Below are 19,127 nucleotides of genomic sequence, written 5' to 3' on the forward strand. Positions count from 1 at the left end.
AAGGGACCCACTAGGAAGAACGCACACAACTAGAAGCCCTAGTTGCCAAGTAGTTTTCCCTCCTTTAAGTCTTTTAATAAACATTATTGAGAGCCCTAGAGCAGCTGCCTATTAACTCCTTAACACTTAGTTAAATAACCATACTTATAAGATTCTGTAGATAAATCAGACTTAGTGTTGGAGTCTAACTAGTTGCTTCTACTCTAGTATAGCTAAAGCCCATAACAGGTAAGATACATACGCTAGTTAACGCTACCATAATATAAAGCTACCCTAAGTATGATGATCCGGACAATACCTTCACTTATAAAGTAGAGCAATTTACCGTTGCCTGCCTTGCTACTGGGACTTTGGCTGTTCTCTTCCGTCACAGGTAACAGATGTCATGAATGTTCTGAATACTAGTATAAGTCTCCTGCTAAAGTGCCAATCCGATACCTGCTGCACCAGCCATAGTCATGTAACCCCTTGATATGGAATACTCAAGTCCCTATTTCCACTACCTTGGCTTTCGAATGATGACTCGTCTGCCATCCAGCTCCCATCCCACATCATTAGTCGTCCTTAAATCATCCAAAGTGGAACCAGTCATTCTCTCTAGAAGTTCGAGATCAATTGACATGTACGTCTTCCCAATGCACTTAAGAGCGTGAGTCCTCATGTCCGCCTCGGCCCAGTCCATAATCCTCGCTCTGTGCCCGTCGACATCATTTCTCAGTCGATAGAACCGTACAGCATTCTCATGTACCAGTGCGGAGAGAACCGCATTGACCTTATTGTCTCGCAGGCCGTATTTCTGCCGCAGTGCAAATGCCTCTTCAATCTGCCCCCTTCTGCAAGCCGTGTCAAGAACGAGATAACCCACAGACTCATATAGTTCGACCGAAGTGAGAGGGTGTTGAGGATGGATCGACCGGAGCAGATACAGAGTTGCAGGGTAATATGACTCAGGCTGTTTCGCAAGAACGGAAAGCCGTATACAAAAGAGATATGCTTGGATGGCAAAGTCATCAGCTCGCTTTGATGCCACAATACCCTCCCTGAGCTTGCGAAGTGCCGCCAATACCTCCGCGAGGGCCTTTGTGCCCGCGGCGCCTTGCAAAACCTCCAGGGATGATGGGCTGTCTGGACGACGTCTTGCCGAGCTTAAAGCTGATTCCTCCCCGATGTCGAGCGACGAGAACCTCCGGAGCAGCTCATCACGTTGACCAGCGTCGGAGCAAAATGTCATATATCGTTCTACAATCTTGGTGTAGTATTGTTCCTGGGCGGTAGCATCAAGGAGTCTAAGATCGATTGTCAGCATGGACCCAGTCCGCAAATGCAGAAGCGGTGAACATTATACCGCATGTCTCCTTTTGACGGTAGGCCAATGTTCTCCAGGGGGTCTAACACGACTGGCTTGAGCCGTCCCCACGGTCCCGAAGGAGTACGCCTATTTAGCATCGTTGTTCACAGGTCGAATTCATGCTTACATAGGCAAACTTCTTAATAACGTATGAGGGATGGGGGGGGGCGTGTTGCTCAAAACATACTGTGGATAGGAAGCGACGGCGGGTTGCTTTGTCGCTTGATGACAAGCAGGCTGTTGGTGGTTGGCTCGCAGTTATGCATACCTCTTTGGATCCTGACAGCTTACAGCGCGTGGTTTATCATCAGCAAGCTGGAATCTAGCATCTGGAGTTAACCTCGGCTGTTGCGAATTAACATTGCAAATGCACGTTATCACGGGAAGTCGAGTTGTCGCATGCTACATAGTCGACTAGAAATTGGCGTACGTAATAATTACAGGGGCAGCTGTACGGAGATGGTGCCAACCCATTCAACAACCAGCCAACCCAAAGTAGGCCAACTGGCTCGACAATAAACGGGTCTGATACTGCTAAATTTTGTATCTATATTCCCAGGAATTAAACCCGAACATTACAATAGTTACCTCTTCCAAGATTTATTACACAATTAAAGCCAAAAGCATTACTGCTCAGTTTGCAAGGGATTAGTAGTACAGAGTGAAATAGTATTGTATTAATACTCAAGGAGCTCTCACTTTCTCTTATAACGTTATTCTTCCGACTTCACGCAAGAGGCATAGCTAACCCACTTATATAGTGTGTTGATGAAAATATAATACTTGAAATATTTTAAAGTTATTTAATATTTTAATCCAGGTAATACTTAAATAATAATTAGAGCACTACTATAATAGTTGCAATTACTATTGCTTTAATTAAGAAAATAGAATATATTTAACTAAGCTACTACTTTATCGACTATTAATATGCTATGATTATACGCGGCTAATATCCAGTTCAGGCTTGTATTAAGCCTGGCGAAATATCCTTGGAAGTATTATAATAAAGTAGTTTCGGAAAAGCTAAATTATCAATTATTGCTATTATCTCGTTATACTATAAGGCACTACCTATTGTAGTCTCGGGCTACGCCTAAGTAAAAGTAATTAGTTAGATTTAAAATATTAAGGGCCTGACTAATAATAAATACGTATTTGTATAGCTAATTAACTAAAGTACTACTTAGCTAGTACGTTTTATTTTACCGAGTTCAAAGAAGTAGTAACTGCTAGTATAATACAAAGTAGCCATAACTGTTAAAATACTAGTATTTATACTAGTAAGACTACCCAAATAGGATACTATCCTATTGTTACTAGTAGTACTACTACTAGTAAAGATGCTGTACTATACTGCAAGTATTAGTAAGCATACCGAGTTGACCAATAGTATACAACATACTACTTCTCCGAACTACCACTCGGAACGACTGACGGCAGTACTACTACCGGCCAACTTACTACTACAATACAACTTGTATACGTAGTAGCCAGTCGACTACAGGAGCCAATTGATCGGAATAACAATTGCCGCTCTCCCAGTCGCTACTAGCTATTGCCAGCCTACAGTACTACTGCGGGCAATCAAACCATTGTACGACCGAAACGGCGATTAAACCATTGTACGACCAAATGGGCAATCAAACCATTATGCAACCAAACGGGCGATCAAACTATAGTGTAACTGCGCAGCTACAATCTGGACCTATACGGTACTACTCTGTAGGCATAAATAGCCGTACTTCCCTTGCACTTTAGGTAGAAGAATAATTGCATTTTATTTATATAATTCGGTACTACCAATTGTACACTCTTGCCTAGTTACTAACTGGCACCCCTTATTGCTGTTACTAACAGCTTGATTGATTCCCTGGTCCGTACGATATACTTCCACTACCCCCTCCTCTTGCGCATCCAAATTGCAAGAGGTTATAAGCCCGGAAGGACTACAATCAATCCTCCGGAATTGATCTGTACGACTTACTAAGTCGCCTACCAGTACTACTGGTAAATCGTCCGAATCGATCTCTGTAACTTATTAAGTTACCTACCAGTACTACTGGTAACGATTAACCGAATCCCGTAACTTACTAAGTTACCCACCAGTACTACTAGTAACGATTGATCGAATCCTGTAACTTACTAAGTCACCTACCAGTACGACTAGTAACTCTTGGTCGAATCTATAACTTACTAAGTCACCTACCAGTACTACTAGTAACTCTTGGTCACCAAACTACGGCTCCCCCAACTATTAGTACTACTAGTACGTTACCTACCAGTACCACTGGTAATCCTTAGTCACTAAACTACGGCTTCTCCAACTACTAGTACTACTAGTACGTTACCTACCAGTACTACTAGTAATCCTTGGTCACCAAACTACGGCTTCCCCAACTACTAGTACTACTAGTACGTTACCTACCAGTACTACTGGTAATCCTTAGTCACCAAACTACAGCTTCCCCAACTACTAGTACTACTGGTAATCCTTGGTTACCAAACTACGGCTCCCCCAACTACTAGTACTACTAGTACGTTACCTACCAGTACTACTAGTAACGCTTGGTCTCTAAGCTACGGCTCCTTTCCCTACTAGTACTACTAGTAGGAGACCTAATTGCTAGTACTACTAGCTAGGTAAGCAAGGTAAGATTTAAATCTAGTTACTAACTAGAAAATGGATCCCACTAACTAAGGTCAGAAGATCAACCTATTAGAGATTGAAAAATATCTATAGGTATAATAAATACAAATTAACGAACTATTACAGCAACTTAATACTATTATCCTACAGATATAAGAACAACTAAACGTTATTAAGTTAACACTTAGTACTAGTACTACTATTACTAAGACAGAGGATGCCTGCTCTAACTATACCCTAAACAAAAAGGCATTTTAATTCCCGGAATATACAAAACTTAAAGGTACTAAGAACTATAAGTTATAGGAGCAATCCCTATCAATATAGCTCCAAGCTCTTAACCTAAAAGGCTTTCTAGATAAGCCCTTAATTGCTTCTAGCTTTTTAAGCAGAAATTAGGCTAATTTACTTATACTACTATAGGATAGTTACTCGAAAGAAATCTTAGAATTAACTATATATATTAAAAATCCAGCCGATATTTTCTTACTATTGAAAAAGCATTACTCTAAAGGTTATAAAGCCAAACGCTCCAACCTATATAAGGCCTACTATAACCTTACATTTAAGGGGTACAAAGGAATACTCTATGCATTTAATACCGAATTCAACAGTCGACTTACTAGGCTATAACTAGCTAGCGTAACAATTAATCCATTAGATTAAACCAACTATTACCTTACAACAGTTGAACCTATATTTCTACAATAGGTCGCTATATAGAATAGTACCCTTATATCTTCTCGAGCCCTAGGACTCTAAACGGATATCCTTAACCTGCAATATCTTATAGCTAACCTACTAAAAGAAATCTCTAGTACTACTGGATTAAATACATTTAGTCACTAGGTATCCCAAGTACCTAAGAAAAAAAAGAAAGAAAATAGATCTAGTAGATCCGGCCAACCTAGTTAATCCAAAACAAGCCAATCCAACCAAACAAGCCAATCCAATAAATCCAACTAATCGACTAAGTAACCAAAGGATACTACTAGTTTCCTAGTTGGTAACTATAGCCTAACAGCTAGCTGTATGGACTTACCTAATTCCTATTAAGAATTAGATACCGATTCTAACTCTATACAAGAATTGGAAATATTGCCTAACTTAGGTAATATTGGTACACTATATAGTATTACTAATACTAATATATACTACATAGGCCTACTCTACGATACTAGCTCAACCTACTATTTAGTAAATAATCGGTATAAGTTTACTACTTTTCGACTAATTACAAAATCCCAGGCAAAACCAATTACTACTAGAGGTAGCCTAATATACCCTAGTGGAATTGGAACTGTAGAATTTATAGTATTAATTAATACCAATCCACCAACCTATAGTACTCTTGTATTACAAGAGGTACTATATATTCTAAAACTGGAAGTTAATATTATTAGTAGGATACAATACTATAGATTAGGGGGAACGCTTATTAAGCAGTCCCTATATAACTCGAATCGAAAAATATATAGCCTACTTAACTTCCAGAGGTATAGCTTCTTCCTATAATAAGAAGGCCTAGATACGCCCTATCTAAGAAAACCAGACTCAGCCCACTTAAGCTACTACAGTAGCTATGGAATAGTAGTAGAAATTTCCTTACAGCAACCTTCTTGGGCTAATAAGGCAGAAGACTAGTCGGTACCTATATCGGCACCCCAGTCGGCACCTAGATCGGTACCTAGGTCGGTGCCTAGGTCGGCACCTAGATTGGTGCCTAGGTCGGTACCTAAATTGGTGCCTAGGTCGGTACCTAGTCTAGTACCGAGACTAGGACCTAGACCAGGACCAGGTCCTAGCCCAACTACTAGTTCGGCTAACCCAAGGGACCTTACTAAGGCTACCCTACACAAAGACCCTATAGAGGACCCGATCCCTATAGAGGCAACAGACCTACCAGCAGTCCCTACTACTAGTACTAAGGAACAGGCTATTCCGACTACTAGCACGGAATTCAGCAACCAGTCTTACCAAAGACTACTGCAATAAGCAGGCATCTAGCACATTAGACTAGGATATATCAGTCTGCCATTATTGAAAAAGACTAGTAAGATTACTAGTAGGTTACCTAACTTTTTATCCATTAAGGTTACCGATTTTCAATACCTTACCTATATACGGGCAAAATCTATCAGACGCTAGTCAAGGGATCCAATTAAGGATCTAAACCATACACTTAACTCAATCGAAGGGGATACATTTAGGATTAAACCTATATCCTACAATCGAAAGTCTATTGGACTAATCCTTATCGATTGCAAATCTCAATTCCATTGGGTATATATCCTACCCAATAAGGAAGGACTAACAATTCTCTAGGCTATAAAGAACTTCTTTTAAAGCCTAAAAATACACTATAGCCGTTACCCAAAAAGGCTATTTTATAATAGAGGACCTAAAATCAATATACTGCTTTAGGACTAGTTAGGTACCAAAGGAATATTATTCGATACGTCTTACCCGTATACCCCCGAACAAAATGGACTTACCGAACGGTCTATACGAGTTATTATGGACCGGCTACAAGCAACTATAATCTGGACTGGCCTCCTACTATTCCTCTAGTTTGCTATACTTCCTACTATAGTTAACCTAGTCAACTATACTATAATTACCAATAGGGATCTAAGCCCCTACCAATTGCTTAAGCAGGAGTTACAAGGGCTAAAAACACTACCAAACCTTACAGCCTATAAGGCTATTAGTACTTACTGCAAAGTCCTAATCCCTTACCAGAAACGGATTCAAAGTACCAAATTGGTACAACGCACAGAACCAGTAAGGCTACTAGCAACACTAGGTTCAAAAACATACCTTATATATATACCTTCCAGAAGGGCAGTTACAAAAACTACCTTCCTAAAAGTCCTAGAAGGTATCGGCCCTATCTCCCAAGGACTTTAACAACTACTAAGTCCTAGTCTCTAAGGACTAGAGTTAGAGGGGGAAATTGAGATAGAAGACTATATCTCGCAAAATACCTCTAGTCCCCTAACACCTAGGGAGACAGAGGGGGCCAACGGACCTACTAGTCCTACTAGGACCAGTAGGTTACAAGGAGCCAACGGACCAACTAGTCCTATTAGGACTAGCGCAATAGAGGGGGTCCTAGCCCAGCCAATAGAGGATCTACTAAATACCTCTCTTCCAAATGCACTAGAACCAGAAGACAACCCTAACCCAATGGATCTCAACCTAGCGTATTGGATCTAGGACCTATACTACTAAGCTAAGGCAAAGCAACTACTAAATAGTAGCAAGCCTACTAGCTAGAAACAGGTACTTAAGTCAGACAATAAAGACCAGTAGATAAGTACTATATTCTCGGAATTCTAGCAGCTTATCCAGGCAGGGGTATTTTATTTTATTCCCCTTTAAGAAATACCAACTAGCAGACGACTTCTAAAAAGCCAACTTATACTATAAGTCAAAAAGTATTAGTAGAATAACCCTATTAAATTCAAGGCACGACTAGTAGCTAAGGGATTTATGCAAATTGAAGGCCTCGATTACCTAGAGACTTTTGCAACTACTAGTATTCCACCTACCTGGAGGATACTACTAGCCCTAGCTGCCCAGAACAACTGGTACGTCGAACAGATCGACTTTATTGGTGCTTTCCTAAACATCAAACAAGGTATCCTTTTGAAAAAGGCACTCTACGGCCTAAAACAAGGACCTAGAGAGTAGCAGGAGGCACTTGCCAAACTGCTACAACAATACGGATACAGCCCTCTTGTATCTGATCCGGCTATCTATTATAATAGTACTACTAGTACTTATATAGTCAGCCACGTCGACGACTGCCTACTTATTGGACCAAACCTTATATATATCAATAAGTTGAAACAACAACTACACAAGGTATACCCAATTAAAGACCGCGGATAGGCCGCCTTCTTCTTAGGCGTACAGATTAGTCGAACGACTAAGGGTATTACCCTTAGCCAAAAAGGGTATATTGAGGAAGCCCTAACCCGATTTGGGTTAAAGGAGGCCAAGGCAGTAGTAATACCGCTACAGCTAGGAGTACTTAAGCAGGCTATTACAACGCCCCTTGCTCCCTTGTCCGCAACCGACCAACTGGTATACCAATAAATAGTAGGGACTCTAATGTACCTTATGCTACTAACCCGACCAGATATAGCCTTTGCAATCCAATGGCTATCTCGGTATATGCACCAGGCTACTAGTCTGCAGCTATCAGCCGGTAAGAACCTCCTTCGATATCTAAAAGGAACTATAGACCTAGCTATCTGCTACTGGTCTAAGTCCGCAGCACCCAACCTACTTGGATTTTCCGATAGCGACTTTGCAGGTAACTTAGATTCTTCTAAGTCTACCTATGGGTACCTCTTTACCCTAGCAGGTGGACCAATCTGCTGGAAATCAAAAAGGGCCAATACTATTGCTCCTTCTACTGTAGAGGCAGAATCGGATGCCCTACTGGAAGCTATTCGGGAACTTAAATGGCTAGATGGTCTATTTACAGAAATAGGCAAGGGTCTTAAGAAGCCTATTCTACTTCTGTGCGACAATAATGGATCTATCTCTAATGCCAATAACCCCAATCAGCACAACCGAACAAAGCATACATTACTAAAGTTCCGGTATATTCGGCAAGAAGCAGCCAACGGACTAGCCAAAATCAGTTACCTAAACACTAAGTCCATGCCTGCCGACGGCCTTACTAAGGCCCTTACCGCTAATCTCTTCCAACGCTACCTTAGCCTACTAGGTCTCCAAGGGATCCCTATTTAGCAGTAGTCATACTAGCTAAATAGAGGGGGTGTTAAAAATACTAGTATTTATACTAGTAAGACTACCCAAATAGGATACTATCCTATTGCTACTACTACTAGTAGTAACTGCTAGGAGTACTACTACTAGCAAATATGGTATACTATACTGCGAGTATTAGTATGCATATAGAGTTAACTAATAGTATACAACATACTACTTCTCCGAACTACGACTCGGAGCGACTGCCGGCAGTACTACTGCCAGCCAACCTACTACTACAACCTGACCCATATATATAGTAGTCAGTCGACTACTGGAGTTAATTGATCGGAACACCAATTGACATTCTCCCAACGGCTACCAGCCGTTGCCAGCCAAGAGTACTACTCTTGGCAATTTGAACTATAGTACAGGGACAACTAAGCCGGTAACTCACTGTGCGAATACAACTAAGCAGGTAACCTACTGCGCGGTATAATGGACTGGCCACCTGACTTAACAGGCTTATATATACGCACATTAGTATGGCAGTTATGGTCTCGACTTAGGCATACTGAGTTGTCGCAGATCGTATATGCGCACATTAGTATGGCAGTTATGGTCTCGACCCAGGAACCTAAGGTTGTCGAGGTACTACCTCTAAGACATAAATAGTCCTATTTCTCCTGTACTGTACTTGAAAGAATAATCGCATTCGTTTGTATAATTTGGTACTACCAAGTTTGCACTCTTACCCAGTTACTAACTAGCACCCATTTTGCTATTACCAACAGCCTGATTGATTCCCTAGTCCGTGCGATATACTTCTACTACCCCTCTTCTTGCGTACCTAAATTGCAAGAATAACTATTGCTAAATGGGGATTCCTTGGAGACCTAGTAGGCCAAGGTAGCGTTAGAAGAGATTAGCAGTAAGAGCCTTAGTAAGGCTATCGGTAGGTATAGACTTAGTATTTAGGTAGCTGATTTTAGCTAGTCCGTTAGTTGCTTCTTACCGTATATACTGGAACTTTAGTAATATATACTTTGTTCGGTTATACTGATTGGGGTTATTGGCATTAGAGATAGATCCATTATTGTCGCACAGAAGTAGAATAGGTTTTTGAAGACCTTTGCCTATTTTAGTAAATAGACTATCTAGCTATTTAAGTTCCCGAATAGCTTCCAATAGGGTATCCGATTCTGCCTCTACGGTAGAAAGAGCAATAGTACTAGCCCTTTTTAATTTCCAATAGATAGGTCCGCCTACTAAGGTAAAAAGGTACCCGTAGGTTAACTTAAAGGAATCTAAGTTACCTGCAAATTCGCTATCGGAAAATCCAGATAAATTAGGTACTGGAGACTCAGACTTAGACTTATAGCAAATAGCTAGGTCTATAGTTCCTTTTAGATATTGGAGGAGGTTCTTGCCGGCTAATAGCTATAGGCTAGTAGCCTAGTGCATATACCGAAATAACTATTGTATTGCAAAGGCTATATTTAGTCGGGTTAATAGCATAAGGTATATTAGAGTCCCTACTATTTGTTAGTATACTAGTTAATTGGTAGCGGACAAGGGAGGAAGGGGCGTTGTAATAGCTTGTTTAAGTACTCCTGGCTGTAGTAGGATTACTACTGCCTTGGCCTCCATTAGCCCAAATCGGGATAGGGCTTCCTCAATATACCCTTTTTGACTAAGAGTAATACCCTTAGTTGTTCGACTAATCTGTACGCCTAGGAAGAAAGCGGCCTACCCGCAGTCTTTAATTAGGTAAACCTTATGTAGTTGCTATTTCAGCTTGTTAATATATATAAGGTCTGGTCCAATAAGTAGGCAATTGTTAATATAGCTAACTATATAAGTACTAGTAGTATTATTATAGTAGATAGCCGGATTAGATATAAGAGGGCTATATCCGTATTATTGTAGCAGTTTGGCTAGTACCTCCTGCTACTCTCTAGGTCCTTGTTTTAGGCTATAGAGAGCCTTTTTTAAAAGGATACCTTATTTAACTGCTGGGTTGTAGCCTAGCTTAGCTAGCAGCTTAGCTAAGTTATTATTCTTATTAAGACTAATAAATGCTTCTAGTCCCTTAGGAATTTTAAGATAATTGACTTTAGGTAGCTTACTGTTTAGGAAGGTACTAATAAAGTCAATTTGCTTAACGTACTAGTTATTCTGGGTAGCTAGGGCTAATAGTATCCTTTAGGTAGGTGGAATACTAGTAGTTGCAAAAGTCTCTATATAGTTAAGGCTTTCAATTTGCATAAATCCCTTAGCTACTAGTCGTGCCTTGAATTTAACGGGGTTATTCTACTAATCCTTTTTGACTTGTAGTATAAGTCTACTTTTCAAAAGTCTCCGACCAGTTGGTATTTCTTTAAGAGGAATAAAGTAGAATACCCCTGCCTAGATAAGTTGCTGGAATTCTAAGAATATAGTACTTATCTGCTGGTCTTGGTTATCTGACTTAAGTACCTGCTTCTAGCTAGTAGGCTTACTACTAACTAGTATTTGCTTTGCTTTAGCTTAGTAGTACAGGTCCTGGATCCAATACATTAGGTTAAGATCTATTAGGTCAGGGTTGTCTTCTAGTTCTAGTGCATCTGGAAGGGAGGTATCTAGTAGATCCTCCGTTGGTTGGGCCAGGACCCCCTCTGTTGTACTAGTCCTAGTAGGACTAGTTGGTCCGTTGGCTTCTTACAGCCTACTGGTCCTAGTAGGTCTAGTAGGTCTGCTGGTCCTAGTAGGTCTACTAGTCCTAGTAGGACTAGTAGGTCTACTGGTCCTAGTAGGACTAGTAGGTCTACTGGTCCCAGTAGGACTAGTAGGTCTACTGGTCCTAGTAGGACTAGTAGGTCTATTGACCCCCTCTGTCTCCCTAGGTGTTTGGGGACTAGAGGTAGTTTGTAACATATAATCTTCTATCTTAATTTCCCCCTCTAACTCTAGTCCTTGGGGACTAGGACTTAGTAGTCGTTGAAGTCCTTAGGAAATAGGGCTAATACCTTCTAGGATTTTTAGGAAAGTAGTTTTTGTAACTGCCCTTCTGGAAGGTATATATATAAGGTATGTTTTTGAACCTAGCGTTACTAGTAGCCTTACTGGTTCTGTGCATTATACTAATTTAGCACTTTAAATCCGTTTCTGATAAGGGATTAGGACTTTGCAGTAGGTACTAATAGCCTTATAGGCTGTAAGGTTTAGTAGTGTTTTTAGCCCTTATAGTTCCTGCTTAAGCAATTGGTAGGGGCTTAGGTCCCTATTGGTAATTGCAGTATAGTTAACTAGGTTAACTATAGCAGGAAGTATAGCAGACTAGAGGAAAAGTAGGAGGCCAGCTCAAATTATAGTTACTTATAGCCGGTCTAGGATAACTTGTATAGACCGTTTAGTAAGTCTATTTTGTTCGGGGGTATACGGGTAAGACGTATTGACTAGTATTCCTTTGGTACCCAACCAGTCCTATAACAATATATTAATTTTAGGTCCTTTATTATAGAATAGCCTTTTTGGGTAACGGCTATAGTATGTTTTTAGGCTTTGGAAGAAGTTCTTTATAGCCTGGAGAATTATTAGTCCTTCCTTATTGGGTAGGATATATACCTAACGGAATTGGGATTTTCGATCAATTAGTATTAATCCAATAGATTTTCGATTATAGGATATAGGTTTAATCCTAAATATATCCCCTTTAATTAACTTAAGTGTATAGTCTGGGTCCTTAATTAGTTCCCTTAACTGGCGTCTTGTAGATTTTGCCCGTATACAAGCAATATATTGGAAGTCGGTAACCTTAATAGATATAAAGTCAGGTAGCCTACTAGTAATTTTACTAGTCTTTTTCAAAAGTAGTAAACTAATATATCCTAGTTATATATACTAAATGCCTGCTTGTTGCAATAGTCTTTAGTAAGACTGGTTGCTGGATTCCGTACTGGTAGTCGGAATAACCTGTTCCTTAGTACTAGTAGTTAGGGCTACTAGTAGGTCTGTTGCCTCTATAGGGACTAGGTCCTCTATAGGGTCTTTATATAAGGTAGCCTTAGTAAGGTCCCTTATTCTAGCCGAACTAGTAGTTAGGCTAGGACCTAATCTTGGTCTAGGTCCCGGTCTTGGTATAGGACTAGGTACCGACTTAGGCACCAATCTAGGTGCCGACCTAGGTACCGATCTAGGTGCCGACCTAGGTACCAATCTAGGTACCGTATAGTCTTCTGCCTTATTGGCCCAGGAAGGTTACTGCAAAGGAATTTCTACTACTATTCCGTAGCTACTATAGTAGCTAAAGTAGGCTGAATCCGACTTATTTAAAGTAGGTGTATCTAGGCCTTCTTGTTGTAGGAAGAAGCCGTACTTTTAGAAGTTTAGTAGGCCGTATATTTTTCGGTTCGAGTTATATAGGGATTCCTTAATAAGTATTCCCCCTAATCCGTAGTAATATATCCTACTAATAATATTAACTTCCAGCTTTGGGATATATAGTACCTCCTTTAGTATAAGTATACTATAGGTTAGTGGATTAGTATTAATTAATACTGTAAATTCTACATTCCCAATTCCACTAGGATAGATAGGACTACCTCTAGTCGTAATTAGTTTTGACTAGGATTTTGCAATTAGTCGGAAGTTTAAAAACTTAGACCGATTGTTTACTAAATAGCAGGTCGAGCCAGTATTGTAGATTAGGCCCTTATTATATACATTAGTATTAGTAACACTATATAGTATACCGATATTATCTAAGTTGGGTAATATCTCTAATTCTTATATAGAATTGGTATCTAATTCTTAGTAAGAATTAAGTAAGTCCATACAGCTAACAGTTAGGCTATAGTTACTAACTAGGAAACTAATAGTATCCTTTGGTTGCTTAGTCGATTGGTTGGATTTATTTAATTTCTTAGATTGGTTCGATTTATTAAATTGGCTTAATTAGTTAGATTTATTAAACTTATTTCCCTTCTTCTTTTTCTTAGGTCCTTAAGATATCTAGTAACTGAACGTATTCGTTCTAGTAGTACTAGAGTTTCGATTTTCTTTTATTAGGTTAGCTATAAGATATTGTAGGTTAAAGATATCCGATTGGAGTCCTAGTACTTTAGAAGATATAAGGTTATTTTCCTAAATAGCTACCTAATATGGAAATATAGGTTTAACTAATGCAAGGTAATAATTAGTCTGGTCTAATAGATTAATTGTTACTCCAGCTAGTAGTAGCCTAATAAGTCGACTATTAAATTTAGTATTAAATGCATTAAGTATTCCTTTATACCCCTTAAATATAAGGCTATAGTAGGCCTTATATAGGTTGGAGCGCTTGGCTTTATGGCCTTTGTAGTAATACTTCTTTAACAATAGGTAAACTTAAGTTGGATTTTTAATATATACAGTTAATGCTAAGATTTCTTTTAAACAGCTATTCCGTAGTAGTATAAGTAAATTGGCTTAATTCCTGCCTAAAAAGCTAAATGCTATTAAAGGTTTATCCAAAAAGCCTTCTAGATTAAGGGCTTAAAGGTATATTGCTAGGGATTGCTCCTATAGCTTATAGTTCTTAGTACCTTTAAGTTTTATATATTTAGGGAAGTTAAATGCCTTTTTATTTAACGTATAGTTAGAATAGCCTTCCTCTACCCTGTTGAGACTAGTACTAGTACTAAGGGTAGACTTTATTAGATCTAGTCGTTCTTATATCCTTAGGACAATAGTATTAAGTTACTGTAGCAGTTTATCGATTTGTATTTATTGTTCCTGTAGATATTTTCTAATTTCCAATAGGTTGGTCTTCTGACCTTAGTTATTGGGATCCATTTTCTAGTTAGTAACTAGATTCCAGTCTTACCTTACTTACCTAGCTAGTAATACTACTAGTTAGGTCTCCTACTAGTAGTACTAGTAGGAAGAGGAGCCGTAGCTTGGAGATAACCAAGCGTTACTAGTAGTACTAGTAGAAATAAGAACTATAGCTTGGAGATAACTAAGCGTTACTAGTAGTACTGGTAGAAATAAGAACCGTAGCTTAGAGATAACCAAGCGTTACCAGTAGTACTGGTAGGTAACTTAGTAAGTTACAGATTTCGACTAAGAATTACTAGTAGTACTAGTAGGTGACTTAGTAAGTTACAGAAGTCGATCAATCGTTACCAGTAGTACTGGTAGGTAACTTAGTAAGTTCCTAAGTTCGACCAAGAGTTACTAGTAGTACTAGTAGGTAACTTAGTAAGTTATAACGGTTGTTCTTATACAATTTACTAGTAGTACTGGTAGGCGACTTAGTAAGTCGTATAGATTAATTCTGGGGGATTAATTGTAGTCCTTCCGGGCTTATAACCTCTTTACAATTAATGCACTAAAGGAGGGGATAGTAGAAGTATATCGTACGGACTAGTAAATTAATTATACTGTTAGTAATATCAATAAGAGGAGTACCAGTTAGTAACTAGGTAAGAGTGCATAATTAGTAGTACCGAATTATATAAACGAATACAATTATTTCTTCTAGCTATAGTATAGGAAAAGAGCGGCTATTTATGTTTATAGAACAATCCCCAATAACGGCTCAATCGGAGATTTTATTGTGGATTAAAGGCGCTATCGTACTATAGCTTAAATAGCTAAAACTATTATACAGTTGGATAACTATTTCAGTTACTCGTTAGTTAACTGCTTCCGTCATAAGGTTGGATGGATTGTTTCAGTTATTAGCTTAGCTGATTCCATTATATAATGAATAGGTAGTCCGGCCCAAGTTAGTATTGTAGGCTGACAAGCGCTAGTAGCGATTAGGAGAGCAGCAATTGTCGTTCCGATTAATTGGCTCTAGTGGTCGACTGGCTACTACATGTATGGGTCATATTGTAGTAGTGAGTTGGTCGGTAGTAGTACTGCCGTATGTCGCTCCGAGTTATAGTTCGGAGAAGTAGTATGTTATATACTATTAGTTAACTCAATATGCTTACTAATACTCGCAGTATAGTATAGCATCCGTACTAGTAGTACTAGTACTAATACTAATAGGATAGTATCCTATTTAGGTAGTCTTACTAGTATAAATACCAGTATTTTAACAGTAGTACTAGTAGATAACTTAGTATGTTATAGGATTCGATTAATCGTTACTAATAGTACTGGTAGGTTACTTAGTAAGTTATATAGTTCGACTAAGAATTGCTAGTAGTATTGGTAGGTAACTTAGTAAGTTATATAGTTCGACCAAGAATTACTAGTAGTACTAGTAGGTAACTTAGTAAGTTATAGAGGTTGTTCTTATACGATTTACTAGTAGTACTCGTAGGCGACTTAGTAAGTCGTATAGATTAATTCCGGGGGATTAATTGTAGTCCTTCCGGGCTTATAACCTCTTTGCAATTAATACGCAAGAGGAAGGGATAGTAAAAGTATATCGTACGGACTAGTAAATTAATTATACTATTAGTAATAGCAATAAGGGGAGCTAGTGTTAAGGAGTCACTAGGCAACTGCTCTAGGGCTCTTATTAATGTTTATTAAAAGACTTGAAGGAGGGAAAACTACTTGGCAACTAGGGCTTCTAGTTGTGTGCGTTCCTCCTAGTGGGTCCCTTGGTTCCCTCCGTTCTCCTATATCGGGCTAAGCCCGATACCATAACAGCCAGTTAGTAACTAGGCAAGAGTATATAATTAGTAGTACCGAATTATACAAATAAATACAATTATTTCTTCTAGCTATAGTATAGGAAAAGAGCGGCTATTTATATCTACAGAACAATCCCCAATAACGGCTTAATTGTTATGATATTAGGCTTTGCCTAATAGAGCTATGTCCTAGGATAGAGCCACGTGCTACCGCACGTGACTCGTATCCTATGACTAAGCAGGCATTGGAGTATAAGTACCCCAATGCCTAGTACCTTAAGTTAGTGTTCCGTAGATTTCTTAACAACTATTTCCGACCACTAGATACTGGTAGTACTAGTAACTCCATAACATTAATTAGAGATTCTATTATAGATTAAAGGCTCTATCGTACTATAACTTAATGGCTAAAACTATTATACAGTTAGATAATTATTTTAGTTATACTCTAGTTAACTGCTTTTGTTATAAGGTTAGATAGCTTGTTTCAGTTATTAGGTTAGCTGATTCTATTATATAATAATTAGGTAGTCCGGCCTATAATAGTATTGTGGGCTAGTAAGTGCTAGTAGCAATTGGGAGAGTAGTATTTATCGTTCCGATTAATTGGCTCTAGTAGTTAACTGGCTACTACCTGTATAGGTTATATTGTAGTAGTAAGTTAGTTGGTAGTAGTACTACCGTATATCGCTCCGAGTCGTAGTTCGGAGAAGTAGTATTTTGCATACTATTAGTTAACTTAATATACGTACTAATACTTGCAGTATAGTATAGCATTCGTACTAGTAGTACTAGTACTAATAGGATAGTATCCTATTTAGTTAGTCTTACTAGTATAAATCCTAGTATTTTAATAGATACTAGTAGTACTAGTAACTCTATAATACGGACTAGGGAATTAATTATACTATTAGTAACAGTAAAAGGGGTACCAATTAGTAACTAGGCAAGAGTATACAATTAGTAGTACTAAATTATACAAACGAATGCAATTATTTCTTCTAGCTATAATATAGGAAAAGAGCGGCTATTTATATTTATAGAGCAATACCTTATAGATCTAGACAGATTACCATTTCTATTACCTAATGGCTTAATCAGAGATTCCATTGTACTATAGCTTGGTAGCTAAATCCATTATATAGTTAAATAGCTGTTTTAGTCATACAATAGTTAGCTGTTTTTGTTATAAGGTTAGATAGCTATTTCAATTATATAATAGTTAGCTAATTCTATTATACAATAATTAAGTAACCTATAGTAGTACTATAGGCTAGTAAGAGCTAGTAGTAATTAGGAGAGTGGCAATTATCGTTCCGATTAATTGGCTTTAGTAGTCGACTGACTACTATATATACAAGTCATATTGTAGTAGTAAGTTAGTCGGTAGTAGTACTACCGCCTATTGCTCCGGGTTGTAGTTCGGAGAAATAGTATATTGTATACTATTAGTTAACTCTATATACTTACTAATACTCGCAGTATAGTATAGTATCTTTACTAGTAGTAGTACTATTAGTAATAATAAAATACTATCCTATTTAAGTAGTCTTACTAGTATAAATACTAGTATTTTAATAGTATTTATACTAGTTGTTATAGTATCGGGCTTAGCCCGATATAGGATACAAGATAGAGGGAACCAACGGACCTACTAGGGAACGCATATAAACTAGAAGCCCTAATCGGTAAGTAGTTTTCCCTTCTTCAAATCTTTTAATAAATATTATTAAGAGTCCTAGAGCAATAGCCTAGTAATTCCTTAATACTAGTAAGTCTTGCAATTTGGGTGCATAAGAGGAGGGGGTAGTAGAAGTATATTATATAGACTAGAAAATTAATTATGCTATTAGTAATAGCAAAAGGAGTACCAGTTAGTAACTAAGCAAGAGTATACACTTAGTAGTACAAAATTATATAAACGAATGCGATTATTCTTCTACCTTAAGTGCAGGAGAAGTACGGCTATTTATGTCTATAGAGTAGTACCTTATAGGTCCAGATAGATAACCATTTCTGTCGCTTAACGGCTTAATTGCCGGTTCTATCGTACTATAGCTTAATGGCTGTTTCTATTATACAGCAGTTGGCTGGCTGCTTCCGTTATGCAATAATTGGATGGCTGTTTCCGTTATATAATAGTTAAACTACTGTATCCGGCATATAGTAATTTGACTGCCCGCAGTAGTCCTATAAGTTAGTAATAGCTAGTAGTAAGTTGACCGGTAGTAGTACTACTACTAGTTACTCCGAGTTGTAGTTCGGAGATATAGTATATTGTATACTATTAGTTAACTCAATATACTTACTTATACTTGCAGTATAGTATAGTACATTTACTAGTAGTAGTAATCCTAGCAGTTGCTATTAGTAGTAGTAACAATAGGATAGCATCCTATTTAGGTAGTCTTACTAATATAAATACTAGTATTTTAACACCCCCTCTATTTAGCTAGTGTAACTACTGCTAAGTAGGGATCCCTTGGAGACTTAGTAGGCTAAGGTGGCGTTGGAAGAAGTTAGTAGTAAGGGCCTTAGTAAGGCTATTGGTAATTATAGACTTAGTATTTAGGTAGCTGATTTTAGTTAAGCTATTAGTTGCTTCTTACCGAATATACTAGAACTTTAATAGTGAATGCTTTGTTCGGTTGTGCTAATTGGGATTATTGATATTAGAGATAGATCTATTATTATCTATTATAGTATCGGGCTTAGCCCGATATAAGACACAAGATAAAGGGACCAACGGACCTACTAGAGGAACGTACATAAACTAAAAGCCCTA

At 38.3% G+C, this 19,127-nt stretch overlaps 1 protein-coding gene across 1 annotated transcript; it reads right to left on the bottom strand.

Moving 5' to 3' along the window:
- Positions 1 to 499: 499 nt before the first annotated feature.
- On the bottom strand, positions 500 to 1,306 carry DCS_07902 (uncharacterized protein; the record flags this gene model as incomplete). Its single annotated transcript, XM_040805185.1, has 2 exons — positions 500 to 739; positions 1,067 to 1,306. 2 exons carry the CDS (start codon positions 1,304 to 1,306, stop codon positions 500 to 502), a joined length of 480 nt encoding a protein of 159 aa, XP_040655289.1.
- Positions 1,307 to 19,127: the final 17,821 nt, after the last annotated feature.

This window comes from Drechmeria coniospora, chromosome 03 (genome assembly GCF_001625195.1).
Source record: "Drechmeria coniospora strain ARSEF 6962 chromosome 03, whole genome shotgun sequence".
NCBI classification, from domain to species: Eukaryota; Fungi; Ascomycota; class Sordariomycetes; order Hypocreales; family Ophiocordycipitaceae; genus Drechmeria; species Drechmeria coniospora.